The sequence below is a fragment of the Ovis aries genome, chromosome 10 (genome assembly GCF_016772045.2).
Source record: "Ovis aries strain OAR_USU_Benz2616 breed Rambouillet chromosome 10, ARS-UI_Ramb_v3.0, whole genome shotgun sequence".
Lineage (NCBI taxonomy): Eukaryota > Metazoa > Chordata > Mammalia > Artiodactyla > Bovidae > Ovis > Ovis aries.
The window spans coordinates 52,751,610-52,771,750 of NC_056063.1; the positions used below are offsets into that span (position 1 = coordinate 52,751,610).

General features: G+C 40.8%; 1 protein-coding gene and 1 long non-coding RNA gene across 32 annotated transcripts in view; one reads left to right on the top strand and one right to left on the bottom strand.

The window, feature by feature from the left end:
* The first annotated feature begins 1,499 nt into the window (after positions 1-1,499).
* Positions 1,500-10,703, top strand: LOC132657260 (uncharacterized). The gene is made up of 2 exons (XR_009595141.1): positions 1,500-1,578; positions 4,730-10,703. It is a non-coding gene; the product is annotated as an uncharacterized LOC132657260 (long non-coding RNA).
* Positions 9,327-20,141, bottom strand: part of MYCBP2 (MYC binding protein 2) — a 271,324-nt gene continuing 260,509 nt past the window's right edge. For 30 of the 31 annotated variants that reach the window (XM_060394149.1, XM_060394144.1, XM_060394130.1 and 27 more), the window contains 7 exons: positions 19,183-19,286; positions 18,076-18,264; positions 17,158-17,265; positions 15,846-16,055; positions 13,193-13,300; positions 12,097-12,262; positions 9,327-10,156 (listed from right to left, as the gene is read on the bottom strand). In XM_060394149.1, coding sequence (XP_060250132.1) covers positions 10,041-10,156; positions 12,097-12,262; positions 13,193-13,300; positions 15,846-16,055; positions 17,158-17,265; positions 18,076-18,264; positions 19,183-19,286 — 1,001 coding nt within the window. In that variant the 3' untranslated portion in view covers positions 9,327-10,040. Of the gene's footprint in view, positions 12,633-13,192; positions 13,301-15,845; positions 16,056-17,157; positions 17,266-18,075; positions 18,265-19,182; positions 19,287-20,141 lie in introns of all 31 variants that reach the window. The other variant, XM_060394139.1, reaches the window with a different exon arrangement.

Sequence of the window (20,141 nt, forward strand, 5' to 3'; positions counted from 1 at the left end):
AAGCCCTGTTCTGGGAAGATCCCACGTGCTGCAGAGCAGCTAAGCCCTTGTGCCACAGGTATTGAGCCTGTGCTCTAGTCTCCAACTTCTGAAACCAGGGGTGCGCCTGAGAGCCTGTGTTCCACAAGAGAAACCACCGCAATAAGAGGCCCTCACACCACAGCTAGAGGGGGCCCTCACTTGCTACTACTAGAGAAAATCCTGCGTACAAGGAAGACCCAGCATAGCCATAAATAGATACAAAATTAGTCAATACTTAAAATTTTCAGTTCTGTTTTTCAAGATCGGTGACACTGTCTGGGGAAGGGAGAGGGTGGCTGTTGAGTAATCTGGTCCAGCAAGGAAGAATATTTTGTTACCAACCCAGTTTAGGATTGTTGGTACAAGCGGTAATAAAAAACAAACCAACAAAGAGTCAGATTTATTATTGTTTTTAAATTCTCTGCAGATAGTGTAACCCATCTGCTGGGATGATCAGGTTAGGTTAGGTTATGTTGAGTAGTTCTTTCAATACCATCTCATAATTCTTTGTTTCGATGACCTTCACAGTTTTTAGGAGCACTGTTCCAGACTTTTGTAGAATGTTCCTCAACTGGGGTCTGCCTCTTGTTTTCTCATTCATGGTCAGACTGAGGTTATGAGTATTTCAGAGGAAGGACACACATGAATAAAGTATCACTGTCATCGTATCATATCAAGGATACATACTCTCAAAGGATTTCTCTCTATTGAGGCTAACATTCATCAGAGTTTGAGATCAACTACAAACTGGCACTTGCCATCTGTCTCTACCAGGATTAAATCATGTGCTGCTGCAGCTGCTGATTTTCAAGACCCTCTGAAATGAGTCAGGGTGGAGAACAGAAATGAGGCACTCTGTGCTCTGGGGAAAATCTGGCATAACAGGTCTTCGGATATTTTCAGGAACTGATTTTATGAGCCCAATTCTTATACCTCCTTATATCTAATATACATGCGTGTGAAGTCACTTCAGTCATGTCTGACTCTTTGATACCCTATGGACTGTAGCCTGCCAGGCTCCTCTGTCCATGGGATACTCCAGGCAAGAATACTGGAGTGGGATGCCATGCCCGCCTCCAGGGGATCTTCCCGACCCAGGGATCAAACCTACAGTTCTTGTATCTTCTGCACTGGCAGGCAGATTCTTTACCACGGGAGTCATCTGGGAAGCCCCCTCTTGTCTAGAACAGCACTAAAATTTTTCATGGTGATGGCTGCTCCTTGTGACCAGCAGAAAGCTTCACCAGACTAGCAGGAACCTTCTGGAAAAAATACGTGCTTGATTGCATGTACTCTCCCTTCACCAAAATCACATATATACTGACCTTCTCCTCTTTGGAGCAGTTTCTCAGAGCTATCTGAGGTGTTGTCTCCTAGGCTGCAGTCCTCATTTTCCCCCAAATGAAGCTTAACTTGCAACTTTCCCATTGTGCTTTTTTTTAAGTCAAGAAATGTAAATTTTTTTTTTCTCCCTTTCCAGACTATCCTTTTTGGGAGGAAGTCTCTGCATTCACCTCACACTAAAAGGTTGGAGAAAGTTATGTTCCATCTCCTGAGGTGAGACTATCTACATATATTATTTGGGATATGTCTGCATGGAGGTTTGCCTCTCATCTCTCTCTATTTCCTAACTTTCCCTCTATTTTATTTTTATTTTTCTGTACTGAAGCCTTTCTAATTGCCTCAAATCTGTCTTCAAAATCAATATCTCCAAGTCAATGCTTATTCTTTGGTCAGTGTGCTAGAACTAGCCACCAAAATGGGAGAGAACAAAGCTTCATGGGGCTGAGGCCGGAGGAAGATGGGACTCCCCAGGATAAAGCAATTGGAGATTCATTCTCTATCGACTGAAACTCCAAGACAAGAACAGCAGGGCAATTAAGGGAGGAGGCTGGGCCCTGCTCAGACCACATACTTCTCCTTTCCGAAGTAAGGAGACCTCCCGGACCATACATGCACAGAAAGACTCCTTGGAGGCCAAAGAGCAGTGGTGCTCACTAATGCCAGGCTCCCACAGCCTCTTTGGTAGAATCTAGTTTAGCTAAAAGATGCCCGTGCTCATGTGGGAGGATCCTGAGATACACTAAATATGGACTGTGAACCCGGTAAATCAAAATGACTGGCCAAAGGAAGCCAGGAAGAAATACCCTGTAAAAGTGATTCAATCTGCCACAAGGGCGCAGTTCAGGGACTCTCCCTCTGAGTCTGCCCATGTGCCTATCCCCATGTACTGTATACTTGCTTCACTACTTTCCGTCTTTGTGGAAATTCTTTTCTGCAAAGCCAAAGGGTCAGAGCCCTTGTCACTGACCACTGGCCTAGTGGCTAGGCCCTGCTGCTTTCACCACCATGACCCGACCTCAATCCCTGGCTAAGAACCCAGGTCCCACTCCAAGCTGCTGCAGGCCAAGGCCACCCAAGATCAGGGCAACGCTTAGCGAACGCCAACAGACAATAATAAACAACTGTTTCAATCAGAAAGTAATGAGTGGTTCGTCATACTGTAGTAGATAACTGGAAGAGAAATAAATAATAAAGACAAGACAGGGAAAAAATAAGGAAGAAAAGCTGTGACAAACCTAGACGGCATATTAAAAAGCAGAATCATTATTTTGCTGACAAAGATCCCTGTAATCAAAGCTGTAGCTTTTCCAGTAGTCATGTACAGATCTGAAAGTTGGACCATAAAGAAAGCTGAGTGCTGAAGAATTGATGCTTTTGAACTGTGGTGCTGGAGAAGACTTGAAAATCCCTTGGACTGCAAAGAGATCAAGCGAGTCAATCCTAAAGGAAATCAACCCTGAATACTCAACTGGAAGGACTGATGCTAAAGCTGTAGCTTCAATACTTTGGCCACCTGATGTGAAGAACCGACTCATTGAAAAAGATCCAGATGCTGGGAAAGATTGAGGGCCGGAGGAGAAAGGGATGACAGAGGATGAGATAGTTGGATGGCACCACCGACTCAATGGACATGAGTTTGAGCAAACTCCAGGAGCTGGTGGAGGACAAGGAAGCATGCAAATAAAAGTTAATAAGGTAGATACAACTCTAGTCAGACTGATTAAGAAAATGTTGCAAATTAGCAAAATACAGGATTTTTTAAAGGGGGAACACATATTAATGTAGCCACTGCTACTGCTACTGCTACTGCTGCTAAGTCACTTCAGTCGTGTCCGACTCTGTGTGACCCCATAGACAGCAGCCCACCAGGCTCCGCTGTCCCTGGGATTCTCTAGGCAAGAACACTGGAGTGGGTTGCCATTTCCTTCTCCAGTGCATGAAAGTGAAAAGTGAAAGTGAAGTCACTCAGTTGTGTTTGACCCTCAGCGACCCCATGGACTGCAGCCTTCCAGGCTCCTCCATCCATGGGATTTTCCAGGCAAGAGTACTGGAGTGGGGTGACATTGTCTTCTCCGAATGTAGCCACTATAGGTATTCAAAATAATAAAGTATGTTGTAAATAATTATTAGCTAATAAAATAGAAAGCCTAGCTGAAACAAAGTCTAGAAAAATATAAAATGCCAAAATTGACAGGAAGAAGTAGAGAACTTGAATAGATCAATAAACATTGATGTAATTAGCAAAGCCCTTTCCTTCCAAATAACTAGATTCCAGTATTCTTGCCTGGGAAATCCCACGGACAGAGGGGCCTAGCAGGCTCCAGTCCATGGGGTCACAAAGAGTCAGACAGAACTGAACAACTGAGCACACAAACACACACAGATGGAATTACATGTGAGCCCTGCCAGACTTCCAAGTAAGAGTTAGTCCTGCTGCAAGTTGTCTGAGAAAAAAGCATAAAGAGGAAAAGCTGCCCAGGTCATTTTATGAAGCTAGTATATTCATGATTCCCAAAGAAAGGAAAACTGAAGCACCATTTCTCTTATAAGTACAAAAATTCAGAAAGAAATATTAGTTAATCAAATTCAACAATGAACTCCCAAAACCAAAAAAATAAATAAAACTAGGATGAAACAGTGAAAACAACTCTGGAGCCCCCTTGACCTCCTTTGCCTCTTTCACAGCACATATCACCTCCTGGCAAATTATATTTTGCGCGTCTGTTGTGTAACATCCCACTCAGATATAATAAACACCGTGAGTCTTAGTCTGGCTGACTTGCAGATCCTAGGCTCCTGGAAGAGTTCCTTGCTCAATATATATTTCTTCAAAGAGTGAAAGAGCATGACAGGACAGGACTTCGGTGTAGCAAGCTGGACTTCAGCCATGTTGCACGTATAATAAACCTGTCCTGGGGAGTAGATGGGAAGATCTACATTGCAGGGGAGGAAGAATTCTAAGAGGTGAATCAGAGAGGGACAAGAGGGCTTTCATAGGTGAGTTTGATATGAACCAGAGGATCCAGATCATACCAGCAGCCCTGAGCTTTGACAGAGTCGGACACAACTGAGCGACAAAGCTGAAGCAGATTCTGTGCACGACACTCAAGCACTGCACAGTGACTGGCCACTGTAAGCCTTCAACAAATGCTCTCTTTTATTATTAGCAAACTTTGATTACCGTTCATAATGTTGTGCTACTCACATGTTCTCTATTTTTGTTCTGCAACTGTCTTGTCCGTAGGAGCTGGCCCAGCGCTGCACGTATTAACTAACTTGTACATTTCACTTCCGCAACTGTCTCATCCTTAGGAGCTGGCCCAGCGCCGCACGTATTAACTAACTTGTACATTTCACTTCCCAGGCACTCTCTACGTGTAAGTCACGGTTACCAAGCAAGTGGGAACACAGCCTCGTGAGCATGTCCTGTCAAGTGTGGATATAGAACAGGTGCTCAGCTATTTATTAAATGACATAATGAAGCAAAACAGCTTACTTCCTCCTCAAGGAACACATCAACGCCATAGCTGTCACCACACTCTCTCCCTGAAATGCCTTGTTCACTTATGCTTGTCAAAACTTATCCATCCCTGCTCTTTTTGAGGAAATGGACATTGTAAGTAGTGACTGGACATGTTTCTTTTCATGCTTCGTTAGCTAACAAATGTACTGTGCAGTTGATGGCCTCCTCTCAAGCCGTGTTGGGAGACTGCATGGTTACTTACTGCATACTCTCCTCTAATCTTGGCTTTGATTTTCTTTCATAATCTGTCTTCAGTGTAACTCCACCCAGTATCTCTGTTATAGTCTATGTATTTTTTTTTCTAAGTTACCTTATGTCGCTTGTGAAGTGAAGCAGCCATAAGTCATTTAAAATATGTTATCCTTCTGTGTCAGTCAGCGAAGTCCTCTAGGAGGCGGATGCCAGGATAACGTTAGAAGGGCAAAGAATCTGTGTTGGGGGCTGCCTATGACAGACCAACGGGTGGGGGAGCCCGAGGGGGCAGGGAGAGCTTTCAGACTGCCGTGCAGGTTGGCATCTATGAAAGGACAGGGAGGAGTGTGGGGCAGGAAAAGCCTCTGATTGCAGCAGGCCTGTAGGAATCTCCCTCCGCTAGGCTAGCCCAAGTGCTGGTATACAGATGGCCCCAGGAAAGGGACTTCCCTGGTGGCCCAGTGGTTAAGAATCCGCCTGCCAGTGTGGGGGACACAGGTTCGATCCCTGATCTAGGAACTAGGATCCCACCTGCTGTGGGGCAACTAAGCCCATGAGCCACAGCTACTGAGCCTACCTGCCCTGAGACTAGCCCCGGCTTGCTGCAACTAGAGAAAGCCTGCTTGCAGCAACGAAGGGCCCAAGTGCTGCAACAAAGACCTAGCACAGTCAAATAAATTAAAAAAAAAAAAAAAAAGATGGCCCAGAAAAGAGCGATTCTTTAGGCAGAAATGGCCTGGCCCTGTACCCTGCCATGTTCTGTCTTTCACTGGCCAGGGCTGCAGGGGAAGAGGGTGGCTTTGGACCAAATGCTGTGCTGCGGTAGATCTCCTAGGAGGGGCAGGTACAGGCTGTTGGCCCCTCCCCCGCAACACCCCCACGCCCCCGCCCCCTGCCCCCCCATCCCAGAAGGAGATGGGAGCCGGGTCCTTCCAGATCTACCTTGCACTGTCCTGGAGGCAAAGGCTGTTTTGTTCCCTTTTGACTCTTGCCCATTTTACTGGTTTCCAGTTACCACTTCATATTACTTCTTTTCATCAGAGCAGCTGGTAATGTTATAGTAATAGTATGATGGGGTAGGAAGTTTGAGCAAACTCGGGAGATAGTGGAGAACAGGCAAGCCTGGCTTGCTGTATGTAGTCCATGGGGTCGCAGAGAGTTGGACAAATCATAACAAAACAGTAAGATCTGGATTCACCTCTCAGGTTTTTGTCCAGCCAAATCTGTATTAGACTAGCTGAAACCGAATGCAAGTTCTTTAACTTCTTTAAGCCGCTGAAATGAGATTAAAACCATCTGCTGAAATGAGATTAATGTTTTACCTACTCAGTTGTCTGCTTAGCAGCTCTTTTGGGGGAAGCAATGGAGCTGCTGGAAGGATTAAATAAAATGCTTAGAATTTAATGCCTGCTGTTGAGGAGGTGTTGAATAAATGTTCTTCTTTGCTCTTCACTTTCGAATAATACTTTGTGTGGGTTAAAGCACTTTTGTGAACGCTTTCTCAACTGACTGAGATTAGATATTATTACTTCTGAGAAGCTATGACCAAGAGGAATTAGTGACTGACTTAAGGTAACACAGTCAAAACCGAGGCTGACTCGACTTGAACCCAAGTCCTCTGACTGTGGTTGTACTGTTGGCAGTTCTCAGGAAAAGGAGTGGTTACTTTTCCATCCTATCACCACCGTCAGAAACACGTGTGACTAGGTAATGGTGGAATTCAGTGACAGAGTGGCCAGAGAGAGATGTCGGGCTGAAAAAAGCTGAAAAAGAAGGAGAATAAGTAATCACTGTATGTGAAAAGTTAATAGAGAACTGCATATATTTTTCAAAAATGCTTACTGATAGAATAAGGAATTTTTAGACCTAAAGAGACTGGCCAGAAAGCTGCTTAAGAAAACTGGCTTTTTCCAGGTCTGAAAATATAACAGAAAAAGAGTTTATTTCCAGACGCTCCAACACTCACTCTCATGATTCTGCCGTTTCCTGCCTGGTGTGTTCCGTGCACAGCATCTGAAACCCGGGGGCACAGTATGCTTGAGCCAAGTGTATGGCCGACCCATCGGCCTTCTGTGCTTAGTCAGAACGTACTTATTCATAAAATGCTTTTCTGGTTTTGCGACGTCTGGAATACGACTAAAAGTAGTTTCCTCAAAAACAGAGAGAAACTGGAGTCACTGAGAGAATGTTTCAGGGCTTTGCTGTTTTTATCCTTGCTATTAACAGCAGTATTCACTTGAGACGGCTCATGCCAGTCAAGCCAGTTCCATGGTTTTCCTTCCCTCTTCCTACTTATACAGATTACAGTTCTCAAGTGTCTGTGACGCCTCCTATCTGTGTGGCATTCTTAAGTTTCATTCCTGTGGCTGATGAGTTTAAGTCAGATGTGTTCACCACAGCCTCATCACATCTGGTTTTCTAGGGTGAACCTAGGAACTGCTTCTGTCTCTGACCTACTTGTGCTTTCTGGAAACTCTGAAAGCCAGTCCTGAGCCTGTGCCCTCAGAATCCTCCCACAGGCCTGGGAGTGGGACAGGATTACTGTGGAAGGCAGGGCTGGGAAAGGAGGGAGAGGGAGAGCTTTGCTGAGGTGGAAGCCAGGCTGCGGGGCTGTCTGGGAGCAGTGTCACCGTTGTCCCTTCCTGATACCTGTTGCCCAACATCAGCAGGGCAGAATGACTCTTGAAGAAAACGGCTGTGTTGCCCTGAAGGTTCTGGAATCTTTTTGAATTTAGGGAGAGAGTTCCATCTGGCCCTTTGTCAAAGACAAACTGGGAGGGCTTAGTAACATGTGAATGCATTCAGCATCCTTTTCTTCTTCAGGTATCAGGGTTTCTTCCAGAATGATTAATCCAAAGTATTCTGAAAGTTGAAATTGAACTAGTCCTGCCTGCAACCCTTTTGGTTTGACTTGGGACCACCAGAAATGCCCTCAGTAACAACAAATTACTCCCCTCACTTTTGAACACACTGGGCAATTAAATGTGGCTTGCAACTCTGGGGCACTGTCACTAATACAAATAAAGTTTGCATAATGTCCTTCTCCTGAGAGATTTTGAAAGAAAGTATTGTCATTACTTTTTCAGGGATGGTTCAGACGTACCTTATTTAGATGAAAGGGGAATTTTGTACCATTTCAAAGTTCATTCTGGCTCAGCAAGCCCCTCCCTGCATGAACTGCATCACACCAGTCTTTGTGAGACACCTAGGTTTGATCCCTGGATTGGAAAGCTCCCTGGAGAAGGGAAAGGCTACCCATTCCAGTATTCTGGCCTGGAGAATTCCATGGTCTGTATCGTCCCTGGGGTTGCAAAGAGTCAGACGGGACTGAGTGACTTTCACTTTCAGTTTTTGTAATCTTCAGATTCTTTTTTTTGTTTGTTTTTTTGCAGTAAGGTTTTGAACACCAGAAAAGTTTGACTACTCACACTGTTCTATCACATTCTAGAATTTTCTGTGCACCTACTTTTTTCCCCAGGCCTTTCTCTACATCTCCGCCTTTGATATGCTATTTATTTTTCAAGAGGCAGCTTAAAGGGCCTCTTAGCTAACCCCACTCGCAACAACAAAAATAACAAAAACAAAATACCACCACCAACAATCTTTCCTAAACCCTGAAGCATCTGCCTTGGAAATTTTTATGTGATTTATTACAAGATTCTCTAATTAATTATCTGTGCTCAGACTTGATCTTTTCTTTATATTTTAAGTTCCCTCAAGGCAAAGATTATTTAAAATTTCTCATGAATGCTTAACAAATGGCATTAAAATAATGGATACTAATAAATTATATATTTTCAACAGCAGGAATTTAGAACAAAACTGATCAAAACTTTTCTTGGTCTCATAAAATAAATATAATCTGATTTAACTGTAAAAAACGATCTACCAAAACACACAGTCTGTAATAAAAACAAACTAGTGATTTTTGTTGATCATGTTATAAAAGTTCAAAAGATACTGGTTAAGAAAGTGGAGGTTGGTCAATTTCCTAAATGTTTTCTTCTATCTCTGGCATATGTCCATTTATATCTATTTATCTATCCATCCGTCCATCCATCTCTCCCTCCAGTGTTTAGTTAAGATTCCAGCACTGTACTTCATTACTACTCTTATTTTCCCTAAAAGTTATAAAAGTTATGATTTGTGCTATGTTAGTAAATTCCTTTCCAAGGAAAACTGGATAGAGGTTGTAGACCTTAGGTATTTAGACTGTCTTTCCCAATTTAACACTATACACACTTGATAGACTTTATCACTGTATAAAAATGTACAGTGGTTTATTGACATGTACATTCCAATATGTTTACAGCTGCGAGATAATGAGGCACACTCAGTATTGCACTTCATTAAAATTTCAGGCTCAAACTTAACCTAGAAGTTTAAATGAAACTGCATTTGTAATTTAGTAATTCTTATACAGGACAAACATTGATATCTTTATATACAGTGATACTTATTACATTTATATGCCATCCTAACACATTTTGTTTTTTAAATAACAGTCTAGGAAATAAAACAGAATATTCCTCTTTTTATCCCCACCCGTGATGCAATTGTACAGGATTACAAAAAGGCAGTATACAATAAACAATGATTATTTTTCTTTTTTTTGCTTGAAAGCCAGCATCATTCTTAGTCCATGGGCATGGCAATTCTTTGATATCAATTATCTATAAATGTCCAATGCTTCACAGGCCAATGACGATAATGGCCACATGCAAACACCTCACAAGTTTGATGTCTTGGTTCAAAAGAAGATAAACTGAAACAATGGGGAAACTTTCCATAGCAAGAATTATGTACATGGTATTTGGCATCCTTCTTGCACTGTGAATGGTTTATTTTTATGGATGTAAAAATGGTCCCGTCCTTATCCTGAGCAGAGTTTAAACTTCACCACATCCGCTTGGGAGATGAAGGCAACTTCTCTCTCTGTAGACAAAGGAATCTGAGTGTTCTAAAAAGTGTGAGCATTTCTGCACACTCCACAACCCAGAGCAAACTCTTCTCCAGTGGGAGGATGAACAACATGGAGAGGACATTCAGTTCCTTCTAACTGTTTGCCTTTGGGACCTGTATACGTTTTGAAGGAGGCAAAAGAATATAATTAAAACACACACACACAAATCTAATGTGATGGTAATAAAATAAGAATATTAAAATCAAAATGAAAGTAAAAACATTTGCAGAGGTTTGTGTGCTTACTGTTGAGGCGGTGTTCAAATACAGCAATCCACTTAATTCTCTAAGAGCCACAGAGGCAGAAAATATCCCATTTTACAGATAAGGAAACTGAGGCAAAGTTAACATAATATTTCTGACTCTTAGGCCCTCATCAATACTTAACTCACAAGTGCTGTGAAGACTAAGTTCCCTGGTACCAACAAGGCAGTCAATAAATTTTCTAGAAAGGAATGGATAGACAGAGAGATTCTCTTCAACTTCTTAATCTGGACTCTTGTCCTTGTCCATACAACACTGTCCCCTTTTCACACCCTTCTTCCGTTGACTTTAGCTCAACACTTCCCCTCCTGTTTATCATAACCATTACCCTAAACACTCTAGTCTCACATTATTCTCATCCTGCTTCTTCCAAAATCATAAAGTACTTCTACTGTTTTTTTTTTTTAAAAAAGAAGTTTTTAGAGTAGCCATACTTAAAAAAAACCCAAACAAACCCTACTCATCTTATTATCTTTGTTTTGGAATAGATAATATATTTCACATGGTTTAAAAATAAAAATACTTTAAAAATTACACACAAAAAGAAGTCACCTTTGCCCCATTTTTAGCCAATTTTTCCTATTTCCCGCAATAGTTAATTTTATTAGTTTATGACTTTTTCCAGTGCTTTTTAAATGCAAATAGAATATATCTTTTCATTTCCCTGCTTCTTACAAAAAGCAGCATACTATGCACATTGCTCTGATTTTTCATTTAATAGCCTCTCCTACAGATCTTTTCATTTCAGTACATAGAAACTCCATCCTCAGTCCCTTTCATTTTTTAATAGAGCACAGTAACTAGCGTTTAACCAACCTCTTATTGGATACTTGCACTGTTTACAGATTTGTATTATTATTATAAACAAGGATGTAATGAATAACCCTTTGTATCTGCTCTTCAGTATTTTTCTCACATGTGTATCCCCAGAAGTGGGATCACTGAAGGGTAGATAAATCTGCAACTTTGAAAGGGACCTCAGGGTTCTGCCATTTGCATGCTGATAAGCAACGGATGCGAGTGTGCGTTTCCCTTCCCAGCTTTAACAACACTGGCGTATGTGGTGTATGTGGTGTGTGTGTTTCTGTGTGTACTTTCACCAGATCTAGATCTGTCTCCTCTATGTTCACGTTTTAACTCCCCTTCCGCTGCTCTCGCTTCTGTTCAGCCTGGTATTCCACCTTACTGCGATCACTAGCCTCCCGACCTCTTCTGACTTTTTCAGTCTCCTTTTGGTTTCACATTCATTTTCTCTCAGCCTGACCTCCAAAGACCATCATTTCCCCTGTCTTCTCAGTGGCTTCTTTAATTCCCTTGGCTCTCTGATGCTCATTCACTTTGCTGCCGATTCCCAGCCATTCTAGATTATTAAATCACTCGTCCACTTTATGGTGCTGATTCCAGACTTCATTTAAAAACAAAAAAAATTCATAGCTGCTCACAATAAAGGCACATGTGTGACTCCCCCTCCCCCAAATCCTTTTAAATGGTTCTATTATCAATTAATAATTTCAAACCTCTCACGGCACTTTAGTACTGAGCAGCAATCCTTCTGCTAATTCTTAGCTGTCTTCCTTCTCAGTCCCCATGCTCTGAGCCCCTCGCTCCTGATGGTCATCTGTCTACTTCACTCAGAAAGTCGGAAGCTTGCAAGAGCTGAGGAATTCCCTTTGTTTAGGACAGTCTGAACTGGATTTCTGCCACTTGAAACAAAGTGTTCTCGTGGGATCATTAAATAAAACGAGAGACCATGTGCATCATAACCGTATTTATAAATACTGAAAGCATACCTGCAGGACAGTGTGGAAGTTCTTCCTTAGGAATACTAGTCATTCTCTGAAAATCATCATGACAAGCATTACAGAAATGTGTTGTTCCAAAACAGAAAAAGACAGCTACTGAGCAGCAGTAGCGACACTTATACTCCAAAAAGTCTGTGCCGTGTTTTGGACACATCTACAGCGAAAGAAAAGAAACGCAAGATTATGGTGAGTCTATTTTAACTGCACTTAATATAATCATATACATAGCTCATGAATTCATGCTTTGAGAGCGTACACAGCTCTCAAAACTGACTGAAAACTGGATGATACATACATTAAAACACTGAATAAATGTGTGGCTTGGCCCAAAAGGTTTGGACGAAGTCCCAAGTTTAAATCCCAGCTCCATAATAACCAACTTATTTAATAAGCTATCCATATAATTTTTCTGTGAATGCTTCTTGGTCAACAAAATTGAAACTTATTAATATTTCTTTTATCTCTCATTCTCAGAGATGTACTGTTAAGATTTCATTGAAATGGAGAAAATCCTAAAAGTGTGCCTGCAGGTTTAAGAAAACGAAATAAGTAAAATTTATTACTTGTTGATACATGGTGATTATTTTATGGGACACAAAATTATAAAATGCAAATACCAATACCATCCAAAAGAGATAATATATACAAGATGATCTGGAAAATTATACTCTGCCCTATAAATCTCAGAAAATACTGGGGAAGAAGCCTATTATACCATCCCCATGATTACTATATTAGTAGTCTAAAGAGGCAATGGCACGCCACTCCAGTACTTTTGCCTGGAAAATCCCATGGACACAGAAGCCTGGAAGGCTGCAGTCCATGGGGTTGCCAAGGGTCAGACACGACTGAGCGACTTCACTTTCACTTTTGACTTTTCACTTTCATACACTGGAGAAGGAAATGGCAACCCACTCCAGTATTCTTGCCTGGAGAATCCCAGGGACGAGGGAGCCTGGTGGGCTGCCATCTATGGGGTCGCACAGAGTCGGACATGACTGAAGTGACTTAGTAGTAGTAGTAGTCTAAAAAAACAGATGTTTAACATTTCTAAACTGTTCCTTCTAATGAAATGTTCTCCCACCTGAGCCCTGGACACATCAGAACAGGCACCACAAATGAGTTCTCTGGGATCATAATCATCGCCTTGTCCAGCCTCAGCATCACAGCGAGCTTCACCGCCAAAGTACGCCTAAGGAGGGAAGACACTTAGGTTACAGCAGCAAACAGAGAACTCTGCCATGGGAGCCTCAGTGTGGCTGTGGTGGGAGTGAAATCGAGAGGCCTCCGCAAATGTCACTGTCCGTCAGACATTCCCTTGCAATGCCGAGCGGACACCTCTACAGGATGCCGCTGTAAGAAACAGATCAGGACAAGAAATACGGTTTCTGCAATTCTGGAATGGACTCATGCTTACCGTAGGAAGTTCAAAGACTGAACTGTGATAGCAAAATAACAAAAGAATGGATAGTACTCCAAGTAAATATCAAGAGCAGGATATTAAGTAGTAAAGAGAAACTATGCTTTTCCAAGGCAAAGTTTGAATAGTTTTTCCTTTTTGAAATATTAAATACCATATTCCCTTCTACTCCTCTAAAAATATGCCTAAAATAAATATTAGTGTAAAGTTATAATCTTGAGGTTAATGGGAAAGAAAAAAATCAAACATGATCATATAAAAGTTTTTAAAAAGGAAAGGCAAATTTAGATATTCCTTTCAGAACACTGCTCATACTTACAGAGCTACACTGTATGCAGGAACTCAACAGTATCTAATACAGACACCTGAATATATGAACTTATCACAATGGGTAATTTATCTTTATTTGCTTTGGGCACAAAATAAATTCAAAAAATTATAATTGGGGCATTCTGCATATATAACATGTCTCACAGCCAAAGAAACTGTATCCATAATTCTGTATAAATGAGTCAATAGAAAGTTATTATATGTACTAGAAAACAGGTTGAAAGACAAGGCTTCATTGATGACAGAGAGGTTATAAATGGTCGTGCACTGGCTAAATCAGACCTCAGAAATATTTATTTGTCCTGGGGGCCTATTCCAGCTGTTTCACTTTTCGAGATTCCTGGCTTGGCTTCCTAGGCATTTGACTCTCATCTGTGTGGTAGCACAATATTCATTTATGAGATCCAGTACATTTAACACAGAGAAATAATATTTTATTCTTTGTAATAATTCAAGGTTCACAAATAAATGGTACGCACTGGTCTTTCCTCGAGTGTGGATATTTGTCTGCCTTCTTGGCTTTCATCTATTTAGCCTGCCATTTATTATCTGTATTTTCTTTTCCTTATGTTGAGTGACTACATATCTTTCATATATTGATTTCTTCCTTCCTTCCTTCATTCTCCAATGGTGTCTAATAAGCAGTAACTACTGGAGATAGAGAAATTATAAAAAGTTGTCTTCATCCCCATGGAACTTACCAAGTGGGACAGAAGTTCCCCCATGGGAACTTACCATGTGAACATCACTGTGATGCAGAATAAGAAGGGTTAAGATGGATGTATCCAAGACATCAGAATGGCGTGGTGGCACTGAGGGGGTGGGGCACACTAGAGAGGAGAAACCTGAGCCAAATCCAGAAGTGTGATTGGACAGATTTGATCACGCATCAGAGCGTGTGGGGATGGGTGGGTCACGGGTGAGAGTAAGATGCAGAGTAGGAGGCAGAGAAGAGCGTTCCAGGAAGAGAAAGGCCTACAGGATGGGATGGAAAGGCGTACAGGATGTCAGTGAGGGAGCACACACGGCCCAGCTTGGGGAGCTGCAAGTTGTTCCGTAATGTGGTGCATGGGGCACAGATGGAAGCATATTGGGAGATGAGACTTGGAGAGTTGGGGTGTGTGGCGGGGGGCGGGCTACAGGATTGTAAGCAGAACAGTGACACAGTCAGATTCAACATCGACTAGTGGAATTGTAAGTGTGAAGCATGGAGTGGAGGGAGGGATTAGGGGCTCCACACAATGAGCCCAGAGAGAAGGTTCCTCCTGTAATTACCAAAGGAAATGATTCAGGATGCTGAAGATGTACGAAAAAGGAAAAAAGCTCAGAAGAGATTGAGAGGCAGAACCGACTTTGTTAATACAGACTGGGGAATGAGAGAGTCAGAAGTATCTGTGAGAAATCTGAATGTCTGGTAGACAATTGGATATTTATATCTAAACCTCAGAAATTCTGGAGGGTCAGAACAATACAGGTAGGCAAAGGCATGGGTCTGCAGATCACCAAAGTCACGGAGGTATTACTGGGCTAGAATGGATGGCTGGGGAAACAATATGTAAGAGTACTGAATAAAAAGAAACTCTGCAAGGGAGTTAAAGAGGAGTCACCAGAAAGGCAGGAAGATACCAGGAAAAGTCTCGTCCTGGAAACCGAGGAGGTAAGGATTTTTAGAAGGGAAAGGTCAAAAGAGTTAATTAAGCAAGAGAAGTCTATTTAAGAAGTAACTGGATTCAACAAACAATACTGATGGGAAAGAGATCATGCAGAGAAATATTTCATGTTCTGGAAACAATTTGCATATATTTCTAAAAAAAGCCCAAAACAAACTAAGAAAATAAAGTCTACTGGAAGCAGAGCACCAAACGTTTTCATTTTTAACTTCAGACTGTAGGCATGAGAATAATTAGACATCATGTGACAATTCAACTTCTTAATCTCATAGGTAACCTCTGGTTCTTAAAAACTCGTCCTATGACTAGCAGCATACCTTTCTGCATTTGTAACAGACATAATATGCATATCTATTCATGGCATAGCCAGCGGGGTCGTTGTAAAATCTCACACCAGGAGTTGTGATAGCTTCGCTCTTATGCAGACCCTCGTATTCCAGTCTCATCAGGGCTTTTCTTCTGACATCCTCATACAGCTCCTTTATTGGATCAAGCAGGTCTTTTAACACTATATGATTTATCTTGTTCTGAAATTAAAAAAAAAAATGAACACTCTCTACTCAAAAGAATAATTTATTTATTAATTCAACAAACACTTGGTATTCATCTAAGTGCCAAGCACTGTGCTAGGAGATAATGAAAACATTTCCTAGATAAAATATCATTGAAAAATAATCCTGGATGGTCCTCACAAGCCTGTATTTTCCCAAGAGCAGCGAAAGTGGGGCACAAACATGAAAATTCCAGTGCAGTAGCTTCATATTTCCGAGTATGAAATATATCTCTTGCGGCCTTAGCTGTTCCTGGAATGAAAGGTTACCCTGCTGCCAAAAGTGTGTGTGTGTGTGTTTTGGTTCGTTGGGGGTAGGGCAGGTTACATAATAGATATGAACAAACAGTATTTCTCTATTACTTTCCTGTATCATTTCCTAAACGTGACTTTTCTCTGCGGCACCAAACGAAAAGGGAGAGAAGATACTACCGTCTTTTTGAACGTGGCTCAGTCTTACCAATGCCTGTGCTAAGTCCATGTTACATGCTACACGCCATGTGCAAGCACATCCATGAACAAGCTTTTGTGTTAAGCATTGTTAGCCTGCCAAAATAACTGCTACTCTGGTCACTAGCTTTGCAGAGATATGTCGGAATGTGGAGAATTTTCTCCTTATTTTCCCTGCGCCCTAAGGAATCTGTCCTAATAGCACTTCAAGCTCAGGTTTTACTCTTTTGTGGCAGCTGTGAGTACCTACTGGCACCACAGGCTCATTCTTCTTTTGGGCAGTCATGCACTGTTATGTCATGTGGTCTGAACCCTCAGGGGTCTGAAAGCAGTGATGTGTGCCCTTCAATGCACGACAATATCTCCATCAATTTTCTGATGTAATAGTTTAATTTAATTAGCTTTTCAGGGACAATTAATGTCTTGAAATGTATTAGAATAGATACAGATCTTGTAATATTCTTAGGTGCTACCTGTGTGAACAGAGTAGAAACTGAAGGGGGCTGTTGATACACAGCAGACTGGGAAGGTCACCTAGAAATGCTGCCACGTGTTTATTTTGAAAGACAAAAGATGAAGACAGAAATGAAAATAAATAGAAAGTAGATAATTTCTGATGCTTTCCATACCTTGCAAATGGGACAAGATATAAATCCAAACGTTATCCTTGGACCAAGCCATCTGTTTTCCAAAACTCGTCGACAGCACTGTAAGTGGAATACGTGACTGCAGTCCAGCTTAAAGGAAAAAAGGAGAAGATATAACCACATGCAGTAACCATAAATACGAGTAACTGACAGGTCACTCAACGTAGGCTGCTATTTAGAGCAGGTAAGAGAAAAATCTAGAAATAAGGTAGAATGAAATTCCAGCCTTCTGTTATTCATGGGACATTACAAACGAGATCTTCAGCTCCTCCCAATTTTCATTATTTATGTATCAATATCACCTTATAGAGAGTAAGCTGGGTTAGGGAGAAATGAGAAATATTCAGTTTTGTATCTCTTAGGAAGAAGAAGAAGAAACTATTGATTAAAAAAAATTTAAGATCTGTTTTCGAGAATACTCATTGTCTTAGAGTCACAAGAACTGAACATATAAACAAACAACCAGTAAATGTTAAAGAAAATCTTACTGAGCAAATTCTAACTTCCATAATATTACTAGTATATTACAGATGTATGTATATACATTATATATAGAGGTATGTATTATTATGCATGGATCAATTACATAATGCTGTAAAATGCCATGCTGAATTTGGAAATTAAGAAGAGAGAAGCTATTGAATAATTATTTTTTTTCTCCTTTATGAACACTTTAGACATTCACTTGACTATACAGGCTCATACAAACCGCAGACGAAAGCTCAGTGTAAACATGGACACAGAACAAAAAGAGCATTTGCTCTCTAAGAAACTGGTAGACATTAGTGGGACAGTTTCAGCCAATTATAAGAAAGAGTCAATCGCTTGTTTACTTGATGAGTACATTCATACTTCTTACTGAAAAATCTAGACAGTTAAGGCTTTAAAAGCACAGACAACCTGAATGGCCGGCGCGGCCGAGAGCGCTTCCGTGAAACAGATCATGCACATGTCGTCAGCGTCCTGCTTCAGGGTGGCGGCACTTTTATCACAGCCGTGTAGACAGGGCAGACAGTGCTCTTCGTTTTTAACACCTCCACATGGATGGCCACAAGGGTGGGTCTTGCTACAGGCTATCTTAGCATACTCCTGTTAAAGGTGAATTATAATACGGCACAGAAAATATATTTTAAAAAGGCAAACAGCCTGGTAAATTACATCCAGTATGTTAATTTCCTAAGATACTTTCCCATAGGAAATAGATATAAGGCTAAATAACCACAAAGTAGTTATTTTTATTCTCTGCTTGAATATAACTTAGGATTATTAACAAAGTTTATTTTTCTTTTAATGTGATTAAAAAAAAATTTACTTTACATAAAGAGAAAGCTGATTAAAAACTGAACTGCAATTTTAATCTATTTGTTATCATGCATAGCCAGGAAGTAAAAAAAAAATTCCTGACATTAATCATCCAATCACCAACTGTGTGTATGTTAAGTCACTCAGTCGTGTCTGACTCTTTGCGACCCCATGGACTGTAGCCCACCAATCTCCTCTGTCCATGAGATTTCCCAGTCAAGAATACTGGAGTGGGTTGCCAACCAATACCCTGCGTCAAAATGGGGATTACAAAAAATACAGGTATCTTTCATTATCTGGACTTTATCCAAATTCTTGTTAACTAAAGTGAGTAATCAAAAGTATTTGGATAGCATGGGACATATATAGATGTTTAGGCTTAAACAAATTCAAGGAAACAAGTGAATAAAATGTGTAATGCAGCCCATGAAGCAGATCTTTATCTGCTTCTAGCACAGAAGAAAATGTTAAATATATACAATGCTAACGGCTGGGAAACATAAAAGACATTGCTTTGGGTTTGAGGGCTCTAACTGATCATTCTCCAGCTTTGGTAACACATCCAACTCTTGACATGGGTAATATGCTAATTTAGAAAACAAAAGTGATTCTGAGCTCAAACTCTCACTTACACTAAGCGAAGGTGTCACGAGGGAACACATAAGAAAGCTATTCCTTACTGTGATGGCCCAATGCCACACGCACCTGGCAGTCTGCATCGGAACAAACGCTGCCAACAGCAGATAACTCCGTTCCGCTCCTGGAGCCACAGAAACGGCATGCCTCCGAGCTACTTGTGGTGGGTTTTCCTAGGCGCAGGCAGAAAAGAAAAATCCTCCTTAAGCATGTTTTCTACATATTTTACTATAACTAATTAAAGGGAAAAAAAAAAAGCAAACCAGGAATATATCACTTGCTATCATTGAGAAATCAGCCTGGCAGTTTTGTAGCCAAATGGTTGTAAGCTGCCCTAATTACAAAGCAAATAATCGCACACACAGAAAAGGATAAGAAACTAAAGAGCTATCTGAAACCAAATAAATTATTAACTGATTTATTTATACCTTACCACAGAAATAGACTAGTCAAGACAGCAGGTCGAGCAGCTATGGTCAGCTCCCTCATTATAAGACCACAATATCAGACAAAATATAGCAACAAAAATTAAATAAAAACACAGGGAAGAAAGAGAAATCATTCAAGTACCTTTCCCAGCAACAATGTTACAAGATATAGAGAAATTACCAGAGGATATGAAATGTGAATAACAGGAAAATCCCCAGAGAACTGAAGATAACAGAGCAATCTGAAAGGAATTTAAATCTATTTGAAATAGCTGAAGAAGGAACAGAATCCATAAAACAACAAAAGGAAAGAAAACCAGATTTGAAAAATACAGACCAAGCTCATTATAAAACATAAATATTGTATAAAAATCTAAATATAATAACTGAATTTAGCAATACTTACAGAAAATATATTTTTAAATGAACAGTTTATATCATAATTACAAGGATGGTTCAAACACTAGAACAGTTACTAATGTAATATATGGTATGGAGGAATAATAGGAGGAAAAAATCAGCAGTGAGGGAAAAAAAGACTATGCTCTTGGAGCATGAAAAGTTATTTAAATTTGTTAGATTTATGCCTAACATCAAAAT